This window comes from Odocoileus virginianus, chromosome X (assembly GCF_023699985.2).
Source record: "Odocoileus virginianus isolate 20LAN1187 ecotype Illinois chromosome X, Ovbor_1.2, whole genome shotgun sequence".
Classification (NCBI taxonomy): domain Eukaryota; kingdom Metazoa; phylum Chordata; class Mammalia; order Artiodactyla; family Cervidae; genus Odocoileus; species Odocoileus virginianus.
This window is the reverse complement of record NC_069708.1, coordinates 9,865,409-9,886,922: the sequence shown is the minus strand read 5'-3', so window position 1 is coordinate 9,886,922 and position 21,514 is coordinate 9,865,409. Positions and strand designations below refer to the sequence as shown.

At 39.9% G+C, this 21,514-nt stretch overlaps 1 protein-coding gene across 2 annotated transcripts in view; it reads left to right on the top strand.

The window, feature by feature from the left end:
• The window catches only part of PRRG1 (proline rich and Gla domain 1), a 159,223-nt gene that overhangs the window by 91,603 nt on the left and 46,106 nt on the right, over positions 1–21,514 (top strand). For both annotated transcript variants that reach the window (XM_020903192.2, XM_020903193.2), the window contains exon 3: positions 9,112–9,272. In XM_020903192.2, the coding sequence (XP_020758851.2) occupies positions 9,112–9,272 (161 nt within the window). The remainder of the gene's footprint in view (positions 1–9,111; positions 9,273–21,514) is intronic.

Genomic DNA, 21,514 nt, shown 5'->3' with positions numbered 1-21,514 from the left:
TTATTTTTGGCTGTGCTGGGGCTTCGTTGCTTCACAGGCTTTTCTCTAGTTATGGAGATCAGGGACTACTCCCTAGTTGTGGTGCATGGGCTTCTCATTGCAGTGGCTTCTGTTGTTGCAGATCATGGGTTCTAGGGCACACAGGCTTCAGTAGTTGTGGTCCCCAGGCTCTAGAGAGCACTGGCTCACTAGTTGTGGCACATGGGCTTAGTTGCTCCATGGCATGTGGGATCGTCACAGATCAGGGATCCACGTCTCCTGCCCAGGCAGGCAGATTCTTTACCACTGAGCCACCAGGGAAGCCCCCAAAATTTTAAATCTCATGATATCCTCAGAATATTTATGAATCATCAAAGTGGCCACTATTTGACACTAACTAATTGAAAGGACCCATGAGATTCTCATTATTAAAGGTATGGGGTACCCTGGCGGCTCAGTGGTAAAGAATCCACCTGCCAATGCAGGAAACGTGGGTTCAATCCCTGGGTCAGGAAGATCCCTGGAGGAGGGAATGGCAACCCACTCTAGTTTTCTCACCTGGGAAATCCCATGGACAGAGGAGTCTGGCGGGGCTATGGTCCATAGGGTCGCAAAGGTTTGGACATGACTTAGTGACTGAACAACAACAATAACGGTATGGTGCAGCAGGAGAGAGATGGCTCCTAAGCCCATTTTTAGTCACACAGGACATGCTTTGTCTTCTCATTGTGAACAGTCAAGATACATGCAAGGTAACCTTGGTCTCAGTGGAGCCAGAGGACAAGTTTACTGAGAATCTTTGATATTTAATGGTCATATAGCTGAAATTAGGCTGCATGCCATCAGTGCAAACCATCAATCTATACATTTTTCAATAAACTAGACAGGCTAGTACAGAGTGTCTCCAAGGGCTTTAAACAGCATTTTATAAAGCTTGTACATTTCATCCCAAACTTGACCAAGGGGACCAGGCTTCCAGGCATCCCTGGAGTTAAACATACAGACTCACTGCAAGTTAATCCTATCCTTGATCGATTATTCTTTCTTTTCTAAGTGTGTTTTTTAAAATCATCTTGGTAATAAGTCTCTTGTTTTTCCTTAAATGAAATAACTGCTACCAGGACAGTGACAACAAATCATATTCTTGTTTATTGAGCTCCAGTCTTTGCCAGGCTCTGAGCAAAGCACTTTATGTCCAATACCTCATTTATAACTGAGGTTGGTGCTGTTATTCCAGTTTTACAGATGAGGAAAGGAAGCTTAGGGTTTCGGCTTTCCTCACATAGCTGTTTGCTTTAATACCTCTTTTTTACTTTGTAAATGTGTAGCTGATGGGTACCATTGAACAAACTTGGGATACCAATGAGATCACATTCATTATTCAAATTAACCACAGCCCCTGAAAGTATGAGAATGTCTTCCTTCCTTCCCTTGCCAGCCCTGTTCCCGTGGGACATGCAGGAGCTCTAGGGTTGCACCTAAAGCCTAGAGGAGTGATGAAGATGAAGGAGTAGCAGGCTGTGAAGCTCACCTTCTCCCACAGATAGAGGAGTATATCCTGCCTCCTGCATCGAAGAAAGATAATGGGATGCTAGGTGCATTTGTAGGAAGTCTCCCTTTTCTCTTGCTCTTCATGTTGTTGCTGGCATATAGTCTTACATTGAAACCAGGGCACCCAAACCAGGCTTTCTGATACAACTCCAAGGACAGTAGAGGAGCCACTTCATGAACTGAGGCATAGGTTTGCCCTGGCTGGGCTGGTAGTAATTACCAGCAGCACTTGGGAAAGAGGAGAACACTTTGCGACCCAGCACTTCCCTCCCCTCTGCTCGCTCCAAAACACAGGAAGCCTGATTGCCCAGTGTTTCGGCTACCTAGTGGCCCTGTGTTTCAGTTTTCATCTCCCTGGCCCCTTCCCCAGACGAGCTGACAGAACTGGAGCAGCTAACTGAGGGAGGTGGGACTGGATGGGGAGGGGACTACACTGGATTCTTTTCCTGCTAACGTTTATCAGGGCCACAGTAAGTAGCCCATGTGCCAGGTGTCACCAACTTTCAAGTTCCAAAATGGATCTCAGTTTGCTTTCTCAGAGGAGGAACTTCGCAGCCCATTGAAACTCGATGTGCCAGATGGATTTGGGAGCACACGGGCAGGACCCAATCAGTCTTCAGAACCCCTAGGTCAGAGGTTCCCAAACTTGCTGAGTTTAAGGTACTCTTAGTTATTGCAGTGACTTTTTCATAGCAGCCATAGGCCAAAAGAAATGTCTAATAGTTCCATTTATTAAGTAATTAGATCTAAACAACTTAATAGGTATTTATATCTTGACAGTTTGGTCGCCTCTTAAATAATACAGACATACGTCCTATTAATGCACTTGTCAAATATAGCGATTTTTACAAATTGAAGGTTTTTGGCAACCCTGTGTTGTCAGGTGGTAGTTAGCATTTTTAGCAATGAAGTATTTTCTAATTACAGTATGTACATTACTTTTTAAAGATACAATGCTATTGCATACTTTATAGTATAGTATAAACATAACTTTTATGTGCATTAGTTATGTTTATGCTCCTTGGAAGAAAAGCTATGACCAACCTAGACAGTGTATTAAAAAGTAGGGACATTACTTTGCCAACAAAGGTCCATTTAGTCAAATTTATGGTTTTTCCAGTAGTCATGTATGGATGAGAGTTGGACTATAAAAAAAGGTGAGTACCAAAGAATTGATGCTTTTGAATTGTGGTGTTGGAGAAGACTCTTGAGAGTCCCTTGGACTGCAAGGAGATCCAACCAGTCCATCCTAAAGGAAATCAGTCCTGAGTGTTCATTGGAAGGATTGATGCTGAAGCTGAAACTCCAGTACTTTGGCCACATGATGTAAAGAAACTGACTCGTTGTAAAAGACCTAGATGCTGGGAAAGATTGAGGGTGGGAGGAGAAGGGGACAGCAGAGGATGAGATGGTTGGATGGCATCACTGACTTAATGGACATGAGTTTGAGCAAGCTCTGGGAGTTGGTGATGGACAGGGAAGCTTGGCATGCTGCAGTCCATGGGGTCGCAAAGAGTCGGACATGACTGAGTGACTGAACTGAACTTATGTGCATTAGGAAACCAAAAAACTCACACTTTGTTTTGATATTTCTCTTAAATAGCCATGCAGTTACTTACTAACTGGATGTGTGTACCTTTTGAGGATCACAAAACTTCTCAAACATTCTCACTTCTTCTCAGACACAGCACCTGTTTGGTTTTTTTTTTTTTTTATCACAGCCAAAATCCACCTTCTGTGTAGAACTACCTAATAATGAAACTGAATGACCTTCAGCTCATAGTTTGTGTGGTATCCAGCCAACATTATGTATCAATGAATTTCTCCCCAAATGTATACTATCCCACACATCTGTCATGAATTCACTGCAGCACCTTGGGAAGCCAAGCTGCTAGTTCCTTGCCAGGAACTGGCTCTGCCCTCTTCCCACATCAGTAGGTGTCCAGTTGCTCTCCTGCTACATAACTATTGGGGCAAATCAGTGTTTCTTTCAGAACAGCAACAAAACATATGCTCCAAGCGGAGTCCAAATAGAACTGTTGTACAAATTTCAAGAAGTGCTTGCTTTTGCAAAAAGGACATTCAAGTGCTGGCTAACTAGAAACTTTGCTGTAAATATCTTGGTTTCACAATCATATATTAACTTTGTGACGCTTCCTAATTGGAGGCATGGCCCATGGCTTCCCAGTTTCTAGTCATTCAGATTTCAAGTTTCTCCCGTTCTGCGTTTTCCTTTATTCCCCCCATATTGAATCCTGTTCTATAGCAAAATCTTTACTAGGCATTATGAAAAACAGAGGTTGGATCAAAATATTAATAATACATGGGACCCGTCCTCAAGTCTTGAGAGGGAATCAGATAGGCATACTAAAACTTCTAATAAAATTACAGTATAGTTTATTTAATTGCTATAATTGAATTCTACCTAAATACTGAAACTCTATAGCAGCTATGTCTAATGGTGTGGGAAGTAGAACCTGGGGAGCATTTTTAGAGGATGTTACAGCTGAATGGTGTGTGTTAGTCACTCAGTTGTGTCCGACTATTGGCCGGGAAGATCCCCTGGAGAAAGGAAAGGCTACCCACTCCAGTATTCTTGCCTAGAGAATCCCATAGACAGAGGAGCCTGGTGGGCTACAGTCCACGGGGTTGCAAAGAGTTGGACACAACTGAGTGACTAACACTTTCACTTCACATCTGAATAGAATAAGAGTTTGCCTGGCAGGGGAAATGTTAGGTATAGAGCTATGGAGGCATGAAAAAGCCTGTATGGAGAATGACAAAATTTGGTTTGACTGAGGAATAAGGTATGTGATAGGTGTAGTGGCCAAAGGCATCACACATTGAGTTATATTTATATGTTGGGTTATATTAACCCTAAATTTCACATCTGTCCCTTTCTTTCCCTTCCTTTTGGCACCATTCTGAGGCATGATCTTATCATTTCTTAACCTGGTCTAATGTAAGTAGCCTTTTTTTCCCTGGTCTTTATTCCTCCATTTTCTCCTCATCCTACCCCTAAATCTGTTGTACATACACATTTTTCTAGGTTTTTCTCCGTGAAGTATCGGTCTAAAATCTTGAATGCTATCAAATAGTTTAAATATTTTAACCTAACATTCAGTGCCTCATGACATGGCTATCAAGCCATTTCAAGTTCCATTTCCCTCTCTTTTTTGAATGGTTAACTCCGGCCCTACTGGCAAGCTCATTATTCCTCATTTATGGCCCTAGGTTTATTTGATTCTAGGCCCTCACTCACTTTTTTTGTTTTCGTAGGGTATCTTTGCTCACCATCTTTTCATGTCCCTAAAAGGCCAGCCCTAATACACTTTTCACTTGTCCTTCTCCAGGCCTCTCTCCCATCCACCAATACACCTACCCAGTAGAAATATGCCTGCCTGCCAACCTCAAACAGCATGTATCTGGTTCATCTTCCATTAGAACTGTTTGTATCTCTTATCTTCATTATATGCACCAAAGAACCTTGAGGGCAAAGGCCATTTCCTGTTGATCTTTGTGACTTGTCATGATCTCATTGTACATAGTCTGTGTTCAGTAGACACGTCCTAAAGAAAAAATTTTGCTCACTTAAAAGAAAAATGTAAACATTTGCCACTTTAAATAATGGCTTTTGAGTAAATTCAGACCCAAGATGAGAGGAACTGATTAGATAAGTGGAGTGGAGATTTTCCACATGAGCTGTTAACTTTCAGGCCCTGCCATCTGCTGTTTTTCAGCAAATAGATGGACATGATTTTACCTAGGTAAAGATTTTTGACATTAAAATATCAGTTTTGGTAATGCAGTGTTAAAAATATGCAACATGACTATGTATTTTGGTTTAAGGGAGTAACTTAGGGAGTTACTTGAGAAATCATCTTATTTCACTTATTTTTATTGTTTTCTTCTGAAGAGAAAGCACGGGTGAGAGCTATCCATTTTGAAATTATGAAAAAGTAGCTATTTTTTAAATTAATATACTTATTTTATGGCGGTATATCAGTCTTAGAGTTGAAATATTTTCCTTAGGATGTTCCCTAACTGAATTGAGAGAAAACAGCTTAGGTTTTTCCTTATGTATTTTAATGAGAAAAGAATGTGTTTGAATACCACCTCAGTGTTGTGTTCTCAGAGTAGATTTATAGTCTGTATACTTGTCATATCATGTCATCTCTGATGAAGGCATATACATGATTCTGGACAGCTCTTGGGTACCTCACACATTTTGATGAGAAGGAGGTAGAGGAAAGCAATCAACTTTGGTTTCAAACATTAAGTCCAAACACAAGCCCCTGCATCATGGAACTTGCCCAGCGTTTTAGGAAGAAATAGTCTGATCTTACCCTATAGGTCCAAGATGCCACCTTTCCCTTATTTTGTTTTCACATAGAAAGGATCCCAATTCTGATTTCACCCATTAGATTTCCAAATTACTTTGATTAGGACTGGCAAATACTCTGCCACAATTTCCTGTTCCCTAATGTATGGCAGACGTGTTGTTGTTGTTCAGTCACTCAGTTGTGTCCGACTCTTTGTGACCCCGTGGACTGCAGCACCCCAGGCTTCCCTGTCCTCCGCCATCTCCTGGAGTTTCTCAGACTCCTTCCTGTCCATTGAGCCAGTGATGCCATTCAGCCATCTCATCCTCTCTCACCCCTTCTCCTTTTTGTCTTCAATCTCTCCCAGGACACAACTAATCTGTAACAGTATCTTTCCTACTGGTCAGATTCTTATTCCAAGTGATAACTTCTAACTGACCACATTTGGCAAGTGAGATAAAAACCTAATTGCCAGGTTATTGCATCTAGAGGTCTCAGTATTATATCACATTGCCTTCCAGTACAAGAAATACACAGGAGGTGTTTGTAGAATACTCTTGGTAATTTGGTTAGGCTGGAATTAGAAGGGCTGTGTCATGCTGTACATTACCTTATAGTTATGTGATCTTCTGAATTAGCCTGCATTCTGATTTTAGGAGTCAGCTGCTTTCCTTGACACATTTTTCAATGTAGACAGCATCTAAGATTTTCCCTTAAGAGAATTTAGGGTTTTTTCCCTCTTAAAAGCTTAAAATACAATACTATTGATCAGTTTATTTTCAAGAAAACTGTCCCCAAAAGCCAAGGAAGCCTTAGACTTCATTGACATATCTGAAAGTGAAAGTTGTTCAGTCATGTCTGACCCTTTGCGACCCCATGGACTACACAGTCCATGGAATTCTCCAGGCCAGAATACTGGAGTGGGCAGCCTTTCCCTTCTCCAGGGTATCTTCCCAACCCAGGGATCAAACCCAGGTCTCCCACATTGCAGGTGGATTCTTTACCAGCTGAGCCAGCAGGGAAGCCCAAGAATACTGGAGTGGGCAGCCTATCCCTTCTCCAGGGGATCTTCCCAACCCAGGGATCAAACCCAGGTCTCCCACACTGCAGGTGGATTCTTTACCAGCTAAGCCAGCAGGAAAGCCCAAGAATACTGGAGTGGGCAGCCTATCCCTTCCCTGGCGGATCTCCCGACCCAGGAATCAAACCGGGGTCTCCTGCATTGCAGGCGGATTCTTTACCAGCTGAGCTAACAGGGAAGCACAATTGACATATCTAGTGTGTTTAAAAACATGGAAACTGATAGCCATGATTAGTTTTGTACTTGTCAGACCACTCAGTGTAGAATACAGCATTTAATGTGATAAAGATGGTACAGGGACTCCTATGTATTTTTCTGATATGTGACCAACAGATGAAGAAATGAGACATGTTTATCCTAGAAAAGAGAAGCCTCAAGGGAAGTCAGTTACCGTCTTCATGTATTAGTTGGCCTATTATATGGAAGAGAATTGTTTGTCATTGCCATATATAAAACCAGTGACTAGGAAGTTGTTAATTCAGTGAAATGTCCCTTGGAAAAGGGCTCCATAGTCAAATAAATGTGACATACGCATGTGTTGTGTTTGTTTTCTGGAGATTTCAAATATATATTAAATACATAGTAAGAGTCCTAAAAAGTCATACAGTAAAAGTCTTTTTATATTTGTTAGTCCCAGCATTCCACAAACACCTTCCTCAGAACTAGTTTTCTAAGGAGCTCCCATTTGACTAGTGGTTTTCAAACTGTGGGAGTGGGCCCAGCAACACCAGTGTGACCTGGGCTCTTACTTGAAATGCAGCTTCTTGGCTCTACCCCAGCCCTGTGCATTCAGAGACTCTGGGAGGTAGGCCCAGTAGGATGTTCGATAGGAAGTCCAGCAAGAGATGCTCATGCAGCTAAACTGAAAAGCACTGGCAGAAAATTCTACTAATACTCTCCAAGTCAGCAGCACCCTTTTCTGTTCTAGGATTTCTTCTAATGATTTTTTATGACTTTGTGATCCATTTTTATCACTACTTACCCTTCTGAGGCACAGAAGGAAGGAAGATGTACCATAGTTTTCAGTGTACCCATCTAACTTGTATCAATACGGATATTTTAAAGGATCCTAAGAATTGAATCCATATCCTCTATAAAGTCAAATACACATTTCTAAAATTGAGGTAAACCTTAAATTCATTCCTGTTGTTGCTATTTTTAAATGAGTATTTACTTATTTTCATTTAACTTCAAAATGTTTTTTTCCACCCCCCAAAATGTGGCCTTTTTTTTTCTCTTTAATGTTCTGAAGGATCTATTATGTATCTTGTCACATGTCAAAGGTCTTTAAGATTAGGGTATTTTCTAAGTTATTTGCACTAGCAGAAGATTAAATTCTGGTAGCATTCTATTTATCTCTGCAAACAAGCATGACCGTTTTAGACAAATGTAATTGAAGTATAGTTTAAAATGAATCTGTACATAAAAATTATTTCCCACAAGTGTGCATTATAACCATTGCCTTATTTTACTGGGTATCATGAATGTGCATTTTGAATGTTTATATGAAATGCCTCTACAAGTCAGACAGAACAATTTTCTTTTTCTGAAGGACATCAAAATGGGGTTAAATATATTAGTGTCAAAATATATTCAAGCTAAGTGCATTTAGAACAAAATGACTATTAATATCCTTTGGAATGAATTATGGCCAAATTTATCTTAATTTCTTGGCAGTATTTTGTCACCTCTTCCTTTCACATGAGTAAAGGTGCTTTGGGTTTTTATAATTAGGTCAATTGGAGTTTTATTTATTTTTAGTTGGGATAACAAAGACTGATAGTCCACAGACTGGATTTTTATTTCATTGCTGCTATCCACCAGCAGAAAGCCTGGGGCATCCTCTTATAGTAATGAGTGCATGTGTGTACTGGTTTCATTATTGCTATATTTAAACGCCCATGGTTGGCAGTAATGTGCTAAAGTCTGGATATAGGATAGTTCATCATGTCATTGTCGCTACCCAGGGCAACTGCCACTGAAAGGACACACGTGATGAGAAAGACAGCAGATGGGGCGGTTGAGAGCCGAGTGTTATTTCCTTGCTGCCCTAGAGAAAGAGGTTGAGGGTGTTAGCTATGTTCTCTAAAGAGTGTCTAGCAGGCTTCATCTTGTACAGTAACTTTCCACATGTATTTTTAATTACAATTTTATGCTTATTATTATATCTCTTTGTAGTTTTCCTCACTGACGAAAAAGCCAATTCAGTATTAAGACGCTACCGAAGAGCGAATGGACTCTTTGAAGAAATAAGACAGGGCAACATTGAGCGTGAATGCAAAGAAGAAGTCTGTACATTTGAAGAGGCAAGAGAAGCTTTTGAAAATAATGAAAAAACTGTGAGTATATTGGCAGTCTTTTAAAATATTCACAGATTTGCCTACCTTTGTGATGTATGTTTAAAACCTGCATTCCCAAATGTGTGATTTGCTATCAGTTAAAAACTAACCTCTTGAAGAGCTAACTCTAAATGTGGCCTCTAAGAACACGGTGTGGGTCAGAGGCCTCGGTCCACTTTCCTGTGTGCTGATCTATGTTTGAGGGCTCCATTTCCATAGGACCCTGCTGAGCTGAGTTTGATCATCCGTGCAAGGGGTAAGTAAGCATGTTTTACGCAAGGCTTTGTTTGGGAAACTTGCAGATACCATCATCACCCTACCGCGCTTGATCACAGAGAAAGTACAGAGAAAGCTGATAGATAGTGACGCTGTTTTAAAACATTTTATTTCTACCGGAGAAAAGACATATCAGAACTCCCCTCCCCACTCTGACAATGGTGTACATTCTTTGGAACTACTTTACAGTAGGAAATTATGTTTCAGAGAGGTAGCTATTGTATAAAGATCCACTCCTGTACGCTGCTATGAAAATAACACTACTTGAGAAACAAGTGATGTTGGATGTGCTCAGGGGACATCAGATAATCTCAGGAGCAGTGGATGCAGAAGTTTTAAAGAAAAACAATGTGGTTTCTTGTTAGGTAAGGAAGGATCCAGGGGGTAAGAGGAAGGAGTTCAAGGAGAGATGATCAGAGAGGCAGTGTTGCTAAATTTCGGTGTGCACAGCAAAGGCAAAATCAATGTGTAAAGTGATCAGTTGTGAGCATCAGGGTTTTTAACTCTGAAGTCCCACAGGTAAAAACAGGGAAAAGAATACATCATCCATCGTGCCATCAGGCAATCACAAAATGCTCTTGGCTTTTAAATTTCTTTCCAGCTTTTTTCAGTTGTATCTGCTTACTCCTTGTGGGTTTTTTTTCTTCCCATACTTTTTCTTCTTATAAAAATAATACATGTTTATTGTAGAGACATTGAAAATATGATAAAACATAAAAATGAATAAAATCACCTGAATTTTTAATACTATCAGTTTTATAATTTTGGTATTTATCATTCTAGCCTATTTATACTACATAGATAATTTTAATAACAATAGGATTATAGTGTAAATAGTACTTTGTAGCACGGAGTTTCTGATAAAACCTGGCTTATGTACTTAAAATTTAGGTTTTGATATTGTGTTTTTCCAAAAAAATACAGATTTTAGATACTCTACTGTGGTTTTCATAAAGCTAGTGCCTTTTCATCCTGCTTTATCATGTTCCTTTAAAGGAAAGGTAAGAACTTTAGTGGGAAGATACTTTGACACTACATAAAAATATTCTGTTCTCCACCAAACTTCTACCCACTAGTTTTAATGTCTGCTATTGATAGTTCTTGACTGAATCAACTAAATTTTAGTTTAACATAATGCTAAATGGTGAGTTTCTGACTCTGTCATTCTATGTACATTTATTAGCTGGCAGCCCACTATGGGAAAAAAATTTCCCTTGATCTATCTATCTTTCATAGATCATTTTATTCTGTGAGTTATAATCCATTACTGTCAGTGTTTTGATCAAAATATCTTAAATTTGGCTAATGGAAATTTCTTGAAACCAGCTTCTCTGTCTCTTTGACATGTCCTTATAATTTTTTTTTTAACTTTTTGGCCCAGCAAGGTGCTCCAGGATACTGTTGTACTTTCCCTGCCCTGGTCTTGGCATTGGTTGTTTCTCTGAGGAGCCTTGCTTACTTTTAGTTAGGAATAATATTTAGAAACCAAGATCTGGGAGCTAGAATGTTCTCATTGCTATCAGAGTATCATTGTTTCTGGATGTTCCAACAGCAGAGCCAGGGAAAAAAATGATACATGTATATGCATATAAATGTGTGTGTGTATGCACTCACACATGTCTGTGTGTGTTAGGGACCTGCATATTCATCCTGCTGATCTCCAGTTCCAACACCCCTCAGGGTTTTTCTTTGTTTTCCCTATTCTATATTTGTCTGTGAAATGTAAATATTCTTCATGGATATTCTTCCACAGTGAGAAGCCTGTCAATTACACCAGTATATTAACTCCTTTGCCCAGTTCTACAGCACACATACAGTGGTTTCATAATTTTAATGCCCATATCAGAACAGGGAAAAACATTTCTGTTCATCCATCTGTCCCTTCTGAAAGTCATTCTGTATGTATTCACAGAGCTTACCCTGTTTAAAAAAATCTGGACAGTACTTCCTTGTAAGGATGTGTCACCATTTATTCAGCCGGTCTATTGTATTTTGGCATTAAGTAGTTTCCACTATTTTTACAATTACAGATAACGCCATAGTAAATCATTTTGCACGATAGGAAGTACATCTTCAGTGTAAATTCTTAGAATTGGATTGCTTATCAAGGGTTGATGTGTGTGTAGGTTTATTAGAATTTGCCAGAAAGCTCGTATTGTTTTACATTCCCCCCAGATATTTGAGGGAGTGCCTATTCCCTCACCGTCTGACTAACAGGGTGTGACATGGTATCGTGGTGGTGTTTCAATTAACATTTCTCTTATGAGTGAAGTTGTGTATTTTGCCATGTATTTATGGGCCATTATTATATCTGTTTTGTGCGTTGTCTTGGCCTTTTGTTCATTTTTTCCTATCAGATTTATGGTCCTTCCCACACCCGCCACCCTGAATTTTTAGGAAATATATTAGAGATACTAGTCTTTATTGGTGATACATTTCAAATATGTGCTTGCAATTGTCATTTATATTTTGACTTTGCTTATGGGTTATTACTTATGCAGCTTTTTTCATTTTCATTGTAGCTATACATTAAACAAGTAGTTTATTGAATCTAGATTTTAAATCATACTAGAAAACCTTCCTTTTAGTCCCTGGTTGTAGAGGAATTCACACAATTTCTTCTAATATATTTGAACTTTTACATTTAATCCTCTGATTCACTTAGTTTATTCTTGGGTGAGATGTGAGTTATGGATCTGATTGTTTTTCACGTAGCTATCCAGTTTTCCAAACACAATTTGTTGCAAAATCCTTCTTTGCCCCAGTGATTTTAGTTACCTTTTACCATATACCCAATTTCCATGTGTACTTAGTGAATTTCAGGATTGTTCATATTCTAGTCCACTGGTCCATCATTCTACTTAAATGCCAGTCCCACACTGTTTTAATTATAGAAGATTGTTAGCATATTTAATATAAATTACAGCTAGTTTCCTTTATAAGCTCTTTTTCCATATTCTGTTCTCATATGCCTATTTTTCCATATAAATTTTAGTATTGTGTCTAGACAGAAAAAAGTCATTTGTCAGTATTTTTATTTGGATTTCTTTCGGTTTGTAAATTAACTTAGGGAGAACTAACATCTTTAAGGTATTAAATCACCCTCTCAAGAAGAGATTTCTTTCTCTTTGTTGAAGTTAGGAAAGTTTTACTGTCTTCAGAAATGTTTCATCATACAAGTTTTGCACATTCCTTAGGTTTGTTCCTGTTTCTTTGCTGCTATTGTAAGTGGGTTGTTCTTTTCCTTGATATATTCTAGTTGGTTATTATTTGTGAATGTGTAAGCTATTGATGTTTTTTAAACCTTACTGAGTTACATACAGTTAACCACATGTATATAAACTGTACAACTTGGTAAATTTTAACATATGCATACACCTATGAAACCACAGTGAAGACAGTAAATATATTCATCACTCCCAAAAGGTCCTTCTTGCCCCATCGTAATTCCTCCTTCCCAGCTCTCCCTATGATCAAGACCACCCCCAGGCAATGATTCATCTGATTTTTGTTGCTGCAGATTAGTATATATTTTCTAGAGTTTTCTATAAGTGAAGTCATACATTATGCACTCTTTTGTCTGACTTCTGTTACTCAGCATAATTATGTTCAGATGTATCCGTAGTTCACATAACAATAGTTATTTTTATTGCTGAGTAGCATATCATTGTATGTATATGGACATTTGAGTTGTTTCCAGTGTGAGGTTATTACAGATGAAGCTGCTATGAATTTTCATGTACTGGGCTATTGACTTTTTTAAATTAATGAACCATATATATTTTATTTTGATTTGAATTCTAAGAAATCCTATGGTCCAAATTAAACTTTCAAGGGTGCATTAGATTTTTTAAAACTTTTTATTTTGAGATAATTATAGATTCTTAGAGATTGCAAAGATGACACAGAGAGGTCCCACCGGAGCCTGTATCTACTTTACCCTGGTGGTTACATCTTACATAGTAGTAGTACCGTACCAAAACCAGGAAACTGACATTGGTACAACCTGCCTGTATAGTTCTATGCCATTTTATCGCTTGTGTAGACTCCTGTAACCACCACTACAGTTAAGATGCAAAATTCTTTCATTATTAAAAAATCTTCCTTAATAGTCACATCCTTTCCACCACCACTGACATCCCTAACCTCTGGTAATCACTCTTCTGTTCCCCACCTGTGTCATTATAAGAATGTTATATAACTGGAATCATATAATATGCAACCTTTTTATATTGTCTGTTTACACTCAACATAATGCTCTTGAGTTCATCCAAGTTCAGTGTGTATCAATAGGTCATTCTTTTTTATTGCTGAGTAGTATTCCATGGTAATGGGCTTCCCTGGTGGCTCAGATGGTAAAGAATCTGCCCGCAACACAGGAGACCTAGGTTCGATCCCTATGGATGTATCACAGTTTTTTGAACCATTCCCTCATTGAGGGTCATCTGAGTTGCTTCCAGTTTGGGGCTATTTCAAATAAGGCTGCTATGAATATTTGTGTACTGGTTTTTATTTTTTATTTCATTTTTTATTTCTCTGGGGTAAATCCCCAGGGATATAATTGTTGCTTTCCTTGTAGCTCAGTTGGTAAAGAGTCCGCCTATAATGCAGGAGACCTGGGTTTGATTCCTGGGTTGGGAAGATCCCCTGGAGAAGGAAATGGCAACCCACTCCAGTACTCTTGCCTGGAGAATCCTATGGACTGTAGCCTGCCAGGCTCCTCTGTCCATGGGGTCGCAAGAGTCGGTCACGACTTAGCAACTAAACCACCACCACCAAGTATATGTACAGTTCTGTAGGCTACTGACAAATTAATTTGTCATTGTATAAATGACTGTTTTAAATTCCCACCAAAGCACTGTTTGAGTGATTCAGTTTCTCTGCATACTCGCCAGCACTTGCTGTCATTACTGTTTTTTGTTTTTAGTCATTGTGATAGGTGTGTAGTGATACATTGTGGTTTTAATTTCCATTTCCTTAGTGGCCATAGGACCATCTTTTCATATGCTTATTTTCCATTTATATATTCTCTTCTGTGAAATCTTTCTTCCTATCTTTTGGTTACCTTCTGATCATATTTTCCTGTATTTTTGAGTTTTCTGTATATTCTGGACACAAATCTGTGGTCAGATATGTGTTTTGTAGACTATTGATTTTTATGTGTTTTTTTCATTTATTTTTATTAGTTGGAGGCTAATTACTTTACAATATTGTAGTGGTTTTGGCCATACATTGACATGAATCAGCCATGGATTTACATGTGTTCCCCATCCTGGTCCCCCCTCCCACATCCCTCTCCATCCCATCCCTCTGGGTCTTCCCAGTGCACCAGCCCTGAGCACTTGTCTCATGCATCCAACCTGGGCTGGTGATCTGTTTCACCCTTGATAGTATACTTGTTTCAATGCTATTCTCTCAGAACATCCCACCCTCATCTTCTCCCACAGAGTCCAAAAGTCTGTTCTGTACATCTGTGTCTCTTTTTCATTGGAATCAGTTCTAATGAGATAGATGAAACTGGAGCCCATTATACAGAGTGAAGTAAGTCAGAAAGATAAAGACCAATACAGTATACTAACACATATATATGGAATTTTAAAAAATGATTTTTATGTGTTAATTGTAGACCGTACTACCTTACCGACAGCCTCTTTTGTGTCCTTCAAGGTGAATGATGATGTCTTTATGGCTTCCCTTACTGAATGCCAGTGCTTCTCTGTATCCTTTCCTGCCCTCAGAGACAGGATGCTGCATTTTAGCAATATTCAAAGCAAATTGAAGAAAGTCTTTCAGCAATTGCTCTGTGCTCTCCAGCATCACCTTTTCCCTCTCTATAGAATCATTCTCATTAGCCTACCCACCTTTTAGGGAAAATAAAAAAAAAAAACCAACTCTCTCTCACCCTCTTATCTCCCTCCAGCAATAACCTCATTTTTGCCTTGTCTGTACTCACAAACTGTGAGAAACTTTGCCTTGTCTGTACTCACACCCCTGGTGAGCTTTTCCTAGTTTGTGGCTTGAAATGTTAATGACTCCCAAATTTATATCCTGGAACCCTGGAGAGTTGCCTTGAAATGCAGACCCAGGTGACTGACCGCCTACTCAGCATCTCTTGGAATTGCCACAGCCTTTCTGATCTCAGTTGTCTGTTGTTAGTCACTCAGTCGTGTCCGACTGTTTGTGACCATGGACTGTAGCCCACCAGGCTCCTCTGTCCATGGGATTTTCTAGGCAAGCATAGTGAAGTGGGTTGCCATTTCCTTCTCCAGGGGCTCTTCCCCACACTGGGATTGAACCCATGTCTCTTACGTCTCCTGCATTGACAGGCAGATTCTTTACTGCTGAGCCACCAAGGATCGATCCCACTCGAATCTCGGTATGTGGTAGCCATACATCTGCCCATCTCTTTGCTAAGCCCCAAACCTTGTTGCCACCCCTGACTCTTCTTTTTCATATCCACACTCCATCTGCCAAGAGTGCTGGTTCTAACATGAAAATATATTCAGAATAGAACCACCTCTCAGCCTGTCTTCTTGGTACCACTTTACATCCAAGCCACCATCACTGTCTCATTTGTATGATATCTTGGCCACCTCGTCATTGGTCGTTCTCAAAATAGCAGGCTAGAGTGATCCTTTGAAGTGTCTTCTCTGTAACAGCTTCCTGTCTTCCTTGATAAACATCCAAGGGTTCAGAATTACCCGCAGAGCATTGTACCAAAAGTCCTCGTCTCAGTCCACTCCATACCTCCACCACGGCTGCAGGCACTTCTGTATCACATCTCTTGTGACACATCACTCGTTGTTCACTTCCCTGTGGCTTCCTTGTGGCTCTGTACACACACGTAGCACATGTCCTGCCTCAGGGCTTTGGCACTTGCTCTTTCCTCTTCCAGGTGGATGTTTCTGAGCTTTGTCACCACTCTCCCAGAGAGGAAGTATCCTATTGTAAGTTGCAAGCTCTTGCCCCTCTGGGCATTGTTTTTCTTCCCAGCACTTATCAGCATCTGACATGTATTCATTGTATTTGTTAACTGTTAGCTCTGATAGCAGCATTTCTCTTTTGTTTTGTTCATAGCAATGGTCTTTAGCACATGAAACAGTGTCCGCACATGCTAAGCATTAAAGAAATACTTGATGAAGGAATGAACGAATGTATTGGTGTATTATGAAGTCCATTTAATTCATAGGAAGTAGTGATCTGATGACTTTTGGCATTTGCTTTCTAGTCATAGACTACATGTGTATGTGAGCAGTCGTGTCTGACTCTTTGTGACTGCATGGACTCTAGCTCACCAAACTCCTCCTCTGTTAATGGAATGTTCCAGGCAGGAATACTGGAATAGGTTCCCATTTCCTCCTCCAGGGGACCTTCCCGACCCAGGGATCAAACCTGCATCTCTTGCGTCTCCTGCATTGACAAGCAGATTCTTTACCACTGAGCCACCTAAGAAACCACCTGTAATTTAAGAGTATGTACTGACTACCTTATTGTTTACTAAAACCTTGCACTCAGACCAGTTTACACATAATTATTTTCCTTATCCCCAAATCTGAACTTCGTGAAGTTTAAAAGTATGATTTCAATAGAATTTTTTGTTATTGTCGTTGATTTTTTACCTAATTGGGAATATAAGTCTAGTTGTGAGATACAGTAGAAGTAAATGTGTTATGCTTCATGGTCCTCATTTTCGCCAATGTGGAATTTGTGCAGATTTATTCAGATGTTATCTGCTGAGTGCCTGCTACATAACAGACACAGGACATTCAGCAGTGAATGTGCTGACCGTCCCTCCTGGCTTTGAGATCTGGGAAAGGCAGGCTGCATATTCAAAAAAAAATCAGTTCGGCTCAGTCACTCAGTCGTGTCCAACTCTTTGTGACCCCATGGACTGCAGCACACCAGGCTTTCCTTTCCTTCACCATCTCCTGAAAGTTGCTCAAACTCATGTCCATAGAGTCGGTGATGCCATATAACCATCTTGTCTGCTGTCATCCCCTTCTCCTCCCACCTTCAGTCTTTCCCAGCATCAGGGTCTTTTCCAATAAGTTACTTCTTTGCATCAGCTGGCCAAAGTATTGGAGCTTCAGCTTCAGCATCAGTCCTTCCAAAGAATATTCATGACTGATTTCCTTTAGGATTGACTGGTTTGATCTCCTTGCAGTCCAAGGGACTCTCAAGAGTCTTCTCCAACACCACAGTTCAAAAGCATCAATTCCTCGGTGCTCAGCTTTCTTTATAGCCCAACTTTCATATCCATACATGACTACTGGAAAAACCATAGCTTTGACTAGACAGACCTTTGTTGGCAAAGTAATGTCTCTGCTTTTTAATATGCTGTCTAGGTTTGTCATAGCTTTTCTTCCAAGGAGCAAGCATCTTTTAATTGCATGGCTGCAGTCACTATCTGCAGTGATTTTGGAGCCCAAGAAAATAAAATCTGTCACTGTCTCCATTGTTTCCCCATCTATTTGTCTTGAAGTGATGGGACCGGATGCCATGATCTTCGTTTTTTTCAATGTTTCAAGCCAGCTTTTTCACTCTCTTCTTTCACTTTCATCAAGAGGCTCTTTAGTTCCTCTTCACTTTCTGCCATAAGGGTGGTGTCATCTGCATATCTGAGGTTATTGATATTCCTCCCAGTTATCTTGACTCCAGCTTGTGCTTCCTCCAGCTCTGCATTTCACATGATGTACTCTGCATATAAATTAAATAAGCAGGGTGACAATATACAGCTTTGACGTATCCCTTTCCCAATTTTGAACCCGTCTGTTGTTCCATGTCCAGTTCTAACTGTTGCTTCTTGATCTGCATACAGGCTTCTTAGGAGGCAGGTAAGGTGGTGTGGTAGTCCCATCTCTTTAAGAATTTTCCAGTTTGTTGTGATTCACACAGTCAAAGGCTTTATTTAGCGTAGTCAGTGAAGCAGAAGTAGATGTTTTTCTGGAATTCTGTTGCTTTTTCTATGATCCAGCAGATGTTGGCAATTTGGTCTCTGGTTCCTCTGCCTTTTCTAAATCCAGCTTGAACATCTGGAAGTTCTCAGTTCACGTACTGTTGAAGCCTAGCTTGGAGAATTTTGAGCATTGCTTTGCTAGCATGTGAGATGAGTGCAATTGTGTGGTAGTTTGAATATTCTTTGGAATTGGAATGAAAACTGACCTTTTCCAGTCCTGTGGGCACTGTTAAGTTTTCCAAATTTGGTGGCATACTGAGTGCAGCACTTTCACAATATCCTTATAGGATTTGAAATACCTCAGCTGGAATTCTATTACTTCCACTGGCTTTGTTCATAATGATGTTTCCCTCAGGCCCACCTGACTTTGCATCCCAGGATGTTTGGTTCTAGGTGAGTGATCACACCACTGTGGTTATCTGAGTCATTAAGATATTTTTTGTACAGTTCTTCTGTGTATTCTTGCCACCTCTTCTTAATATCCTCATCTTCTGTTAGGTCCTGTATTGTGCCCATCTATGCATGAAATATTCCTTTGGTACCTTTCATTTTCTTGGAGAGATCTCTAGTCTGTCCCATTCTATTGTTTTCCTCTATATCTTTGCACTGATCACTGAGGAAGGCTTTCTTATCTCTCCTTGCTATTCTTTGGAACTCTGCATTCAGATGGATATATCTTTCCTTTTCTCCTTTGCCTTTAACTTCTCTTCTTTTCTCAGCTATTTGTAAGGACTCGTCAGACAGCCATTTTGCCTTTTTGCATTTCTTTTTCTTGGGGATGGTCCTGATCACTGCCTCCTGTACAATGTCACAAACCTCCGTCCATAATTCTTAAGGCACTCTATCAGATCTAATCCCTTGGATCTATTTGTTACTTCCACTGTATAATCATAAGGGATTTGATTTAGGTCATACCTGAATGGTCTAGTGGTTTTCCCTACTTTCTTCCATTTAAGTCTGAATTTTGCAGAAAAGTTCAGCTGTGCATAGTTAACAGAAGGCCAAGTGAAATCTTTTTCATGGCAGAGCACCTGGACCTGATTTGGTGTCTCAGCTCTGCCACCTACTGACTGTTTTGTTTCTACAAACATTTCACCTTTCTAGGCCTCAATTTCAGAACATTTAGAAAAGGAGAAATTATACCTTTAGCGTTAGATTTGGGGCTGTGCACTTAGCTTGGCACAGAGAAAGCCTTCCATAAATCTATTTTATTCTAGTTTTTAGGTGGTGAATTATAACCACTGTATTTCAGAATCAGTATTTGATCTCTACTATTGTCTTCTCTTTTCCCCTCTATGAGTCCCCCAGGGTATTTGCATTTTGGAACTTTTGATCTTGAGCTAACATGAAGAACATAGTGGTAATTCTTTAAACAAGCTATTTCAGAGCTTTTCTTGACAAATTATTTCTACTTTATTTGGGCTTGACTTTCCAAAATGGCTGCCCTCAAACTTGAGCGTGCCTAAGAATCTGCTTGATTGCTTCCCAAAACTGCACAGTCCCCCTCAGTGCCCAGATCTAGGTCGCTCATACAATTCCACAGCAAGAGAAATCAGGATTCCCTGGGGGTATGGCCCATTCTAGGGCTGTAGCAAGAGAATGGAAGATGAAGCGAAATCTTTTGTAGTGCTGTGTCATTCGTGTGTCTGACTCTCTTTCGACCCCGTGGGCTATAGCCTGCCAGGCTCCTCTGTCCATGGAATTCTCCAACAAGAATACTAAAGTGGGTTGCCATGTCCTACTCCAGGGGATCTTCCCAACCCAGGAGTTGAATCTGCGTCTCTTGTGTTTCCTGCGTTGGCAGGCAGATTCTTTACTACTGAGCCACTTGGGAAGCCCAGCAGAAAATCGGGAAGTACTGAAAGTAAAAGGAGAGCATGTCCAAGGGACACAGGAGCCAACCTGAAGGAGCGCTCAGTGGCCAAAGCCAGAACAACGTGAATAACAATATATGTGATGTGGTTTTGGATTATAACGTAAAGCATATAATAAACACACGAGTCCATAATGATACAAATAAATGAATAAATAAATAGGTAAGAAGGGACAAATCTTTATTACACAAGAATTCTAATCTACTTATGTAAATACACCCCTCTCCGGGAGGTAGAGCCTAATTCTCTGCCTCTCTTGAGGGTTGCTTGGACTTAATGATCTGCTTCCAAAGACTTGAATATGGAAAGTGGGAGGAAATACCTTACGGTGGAGGAATCTGGCAAACCACTACCTTGACTGGGTGATCAAGGTTAGCATCATCAGTAACAGGTCATGTTATGAGAATGGACTTCACCTCTGTGGTATCTTCCCCCTCAAACCCATAGCCCCAGTGGAATCATGAGAAAATTGCCAAAGACATCCAAATTGAGATATATTGTACAAAGCACCTGACCTCTCAAAATTGTCAAGGTCGTGACAAAGAGGAAAAGACTGGAAAACTGTCACAAAACAGATGAGACTAAAGACATGTAATGATTAAGTGAAATGTGGATTGGATTCTGGAACCAAAAGGTTAGTCGGAAAACCGGTGAAGCCCAAATCCACTGTTAACAATCATGGATCAATATTTGTTCATTATAACAAATGTACCATCCTAATGTAAGAGGCTAATGTGAGGGAATACTGGGTGAGGGACACAGAGAAATGCTCTGTACTATCTTTTCAAGTTTCCTGTAAATCTAAAATTACTCCAAAATTAAAAAAAAAATCATTTTACAAATGTACGGTCCAGGGTCCACAGGTCTCCATGGGGCCAGGGAACCTGCTTCAATGAGCAGGGGATTCTAGTGCAGGTGGTCAGCTGATAACATTTTGTTAGACTATCAACCAGATGATTTACTAAAAGTGCTTAATTTAGAAACTAAATCCAAGGATTTTAGTCTAAGTTGAGCTACTCCTTTTTGGATAATACCTCTGATTCCAAAGTGTTGCCTTAAATTTGTCTTGTGTGGAAATTATTAACAGAGAAATTGAAGAAGGTGCTGCTTCATTCTATAATATGCCACAGTAGCTA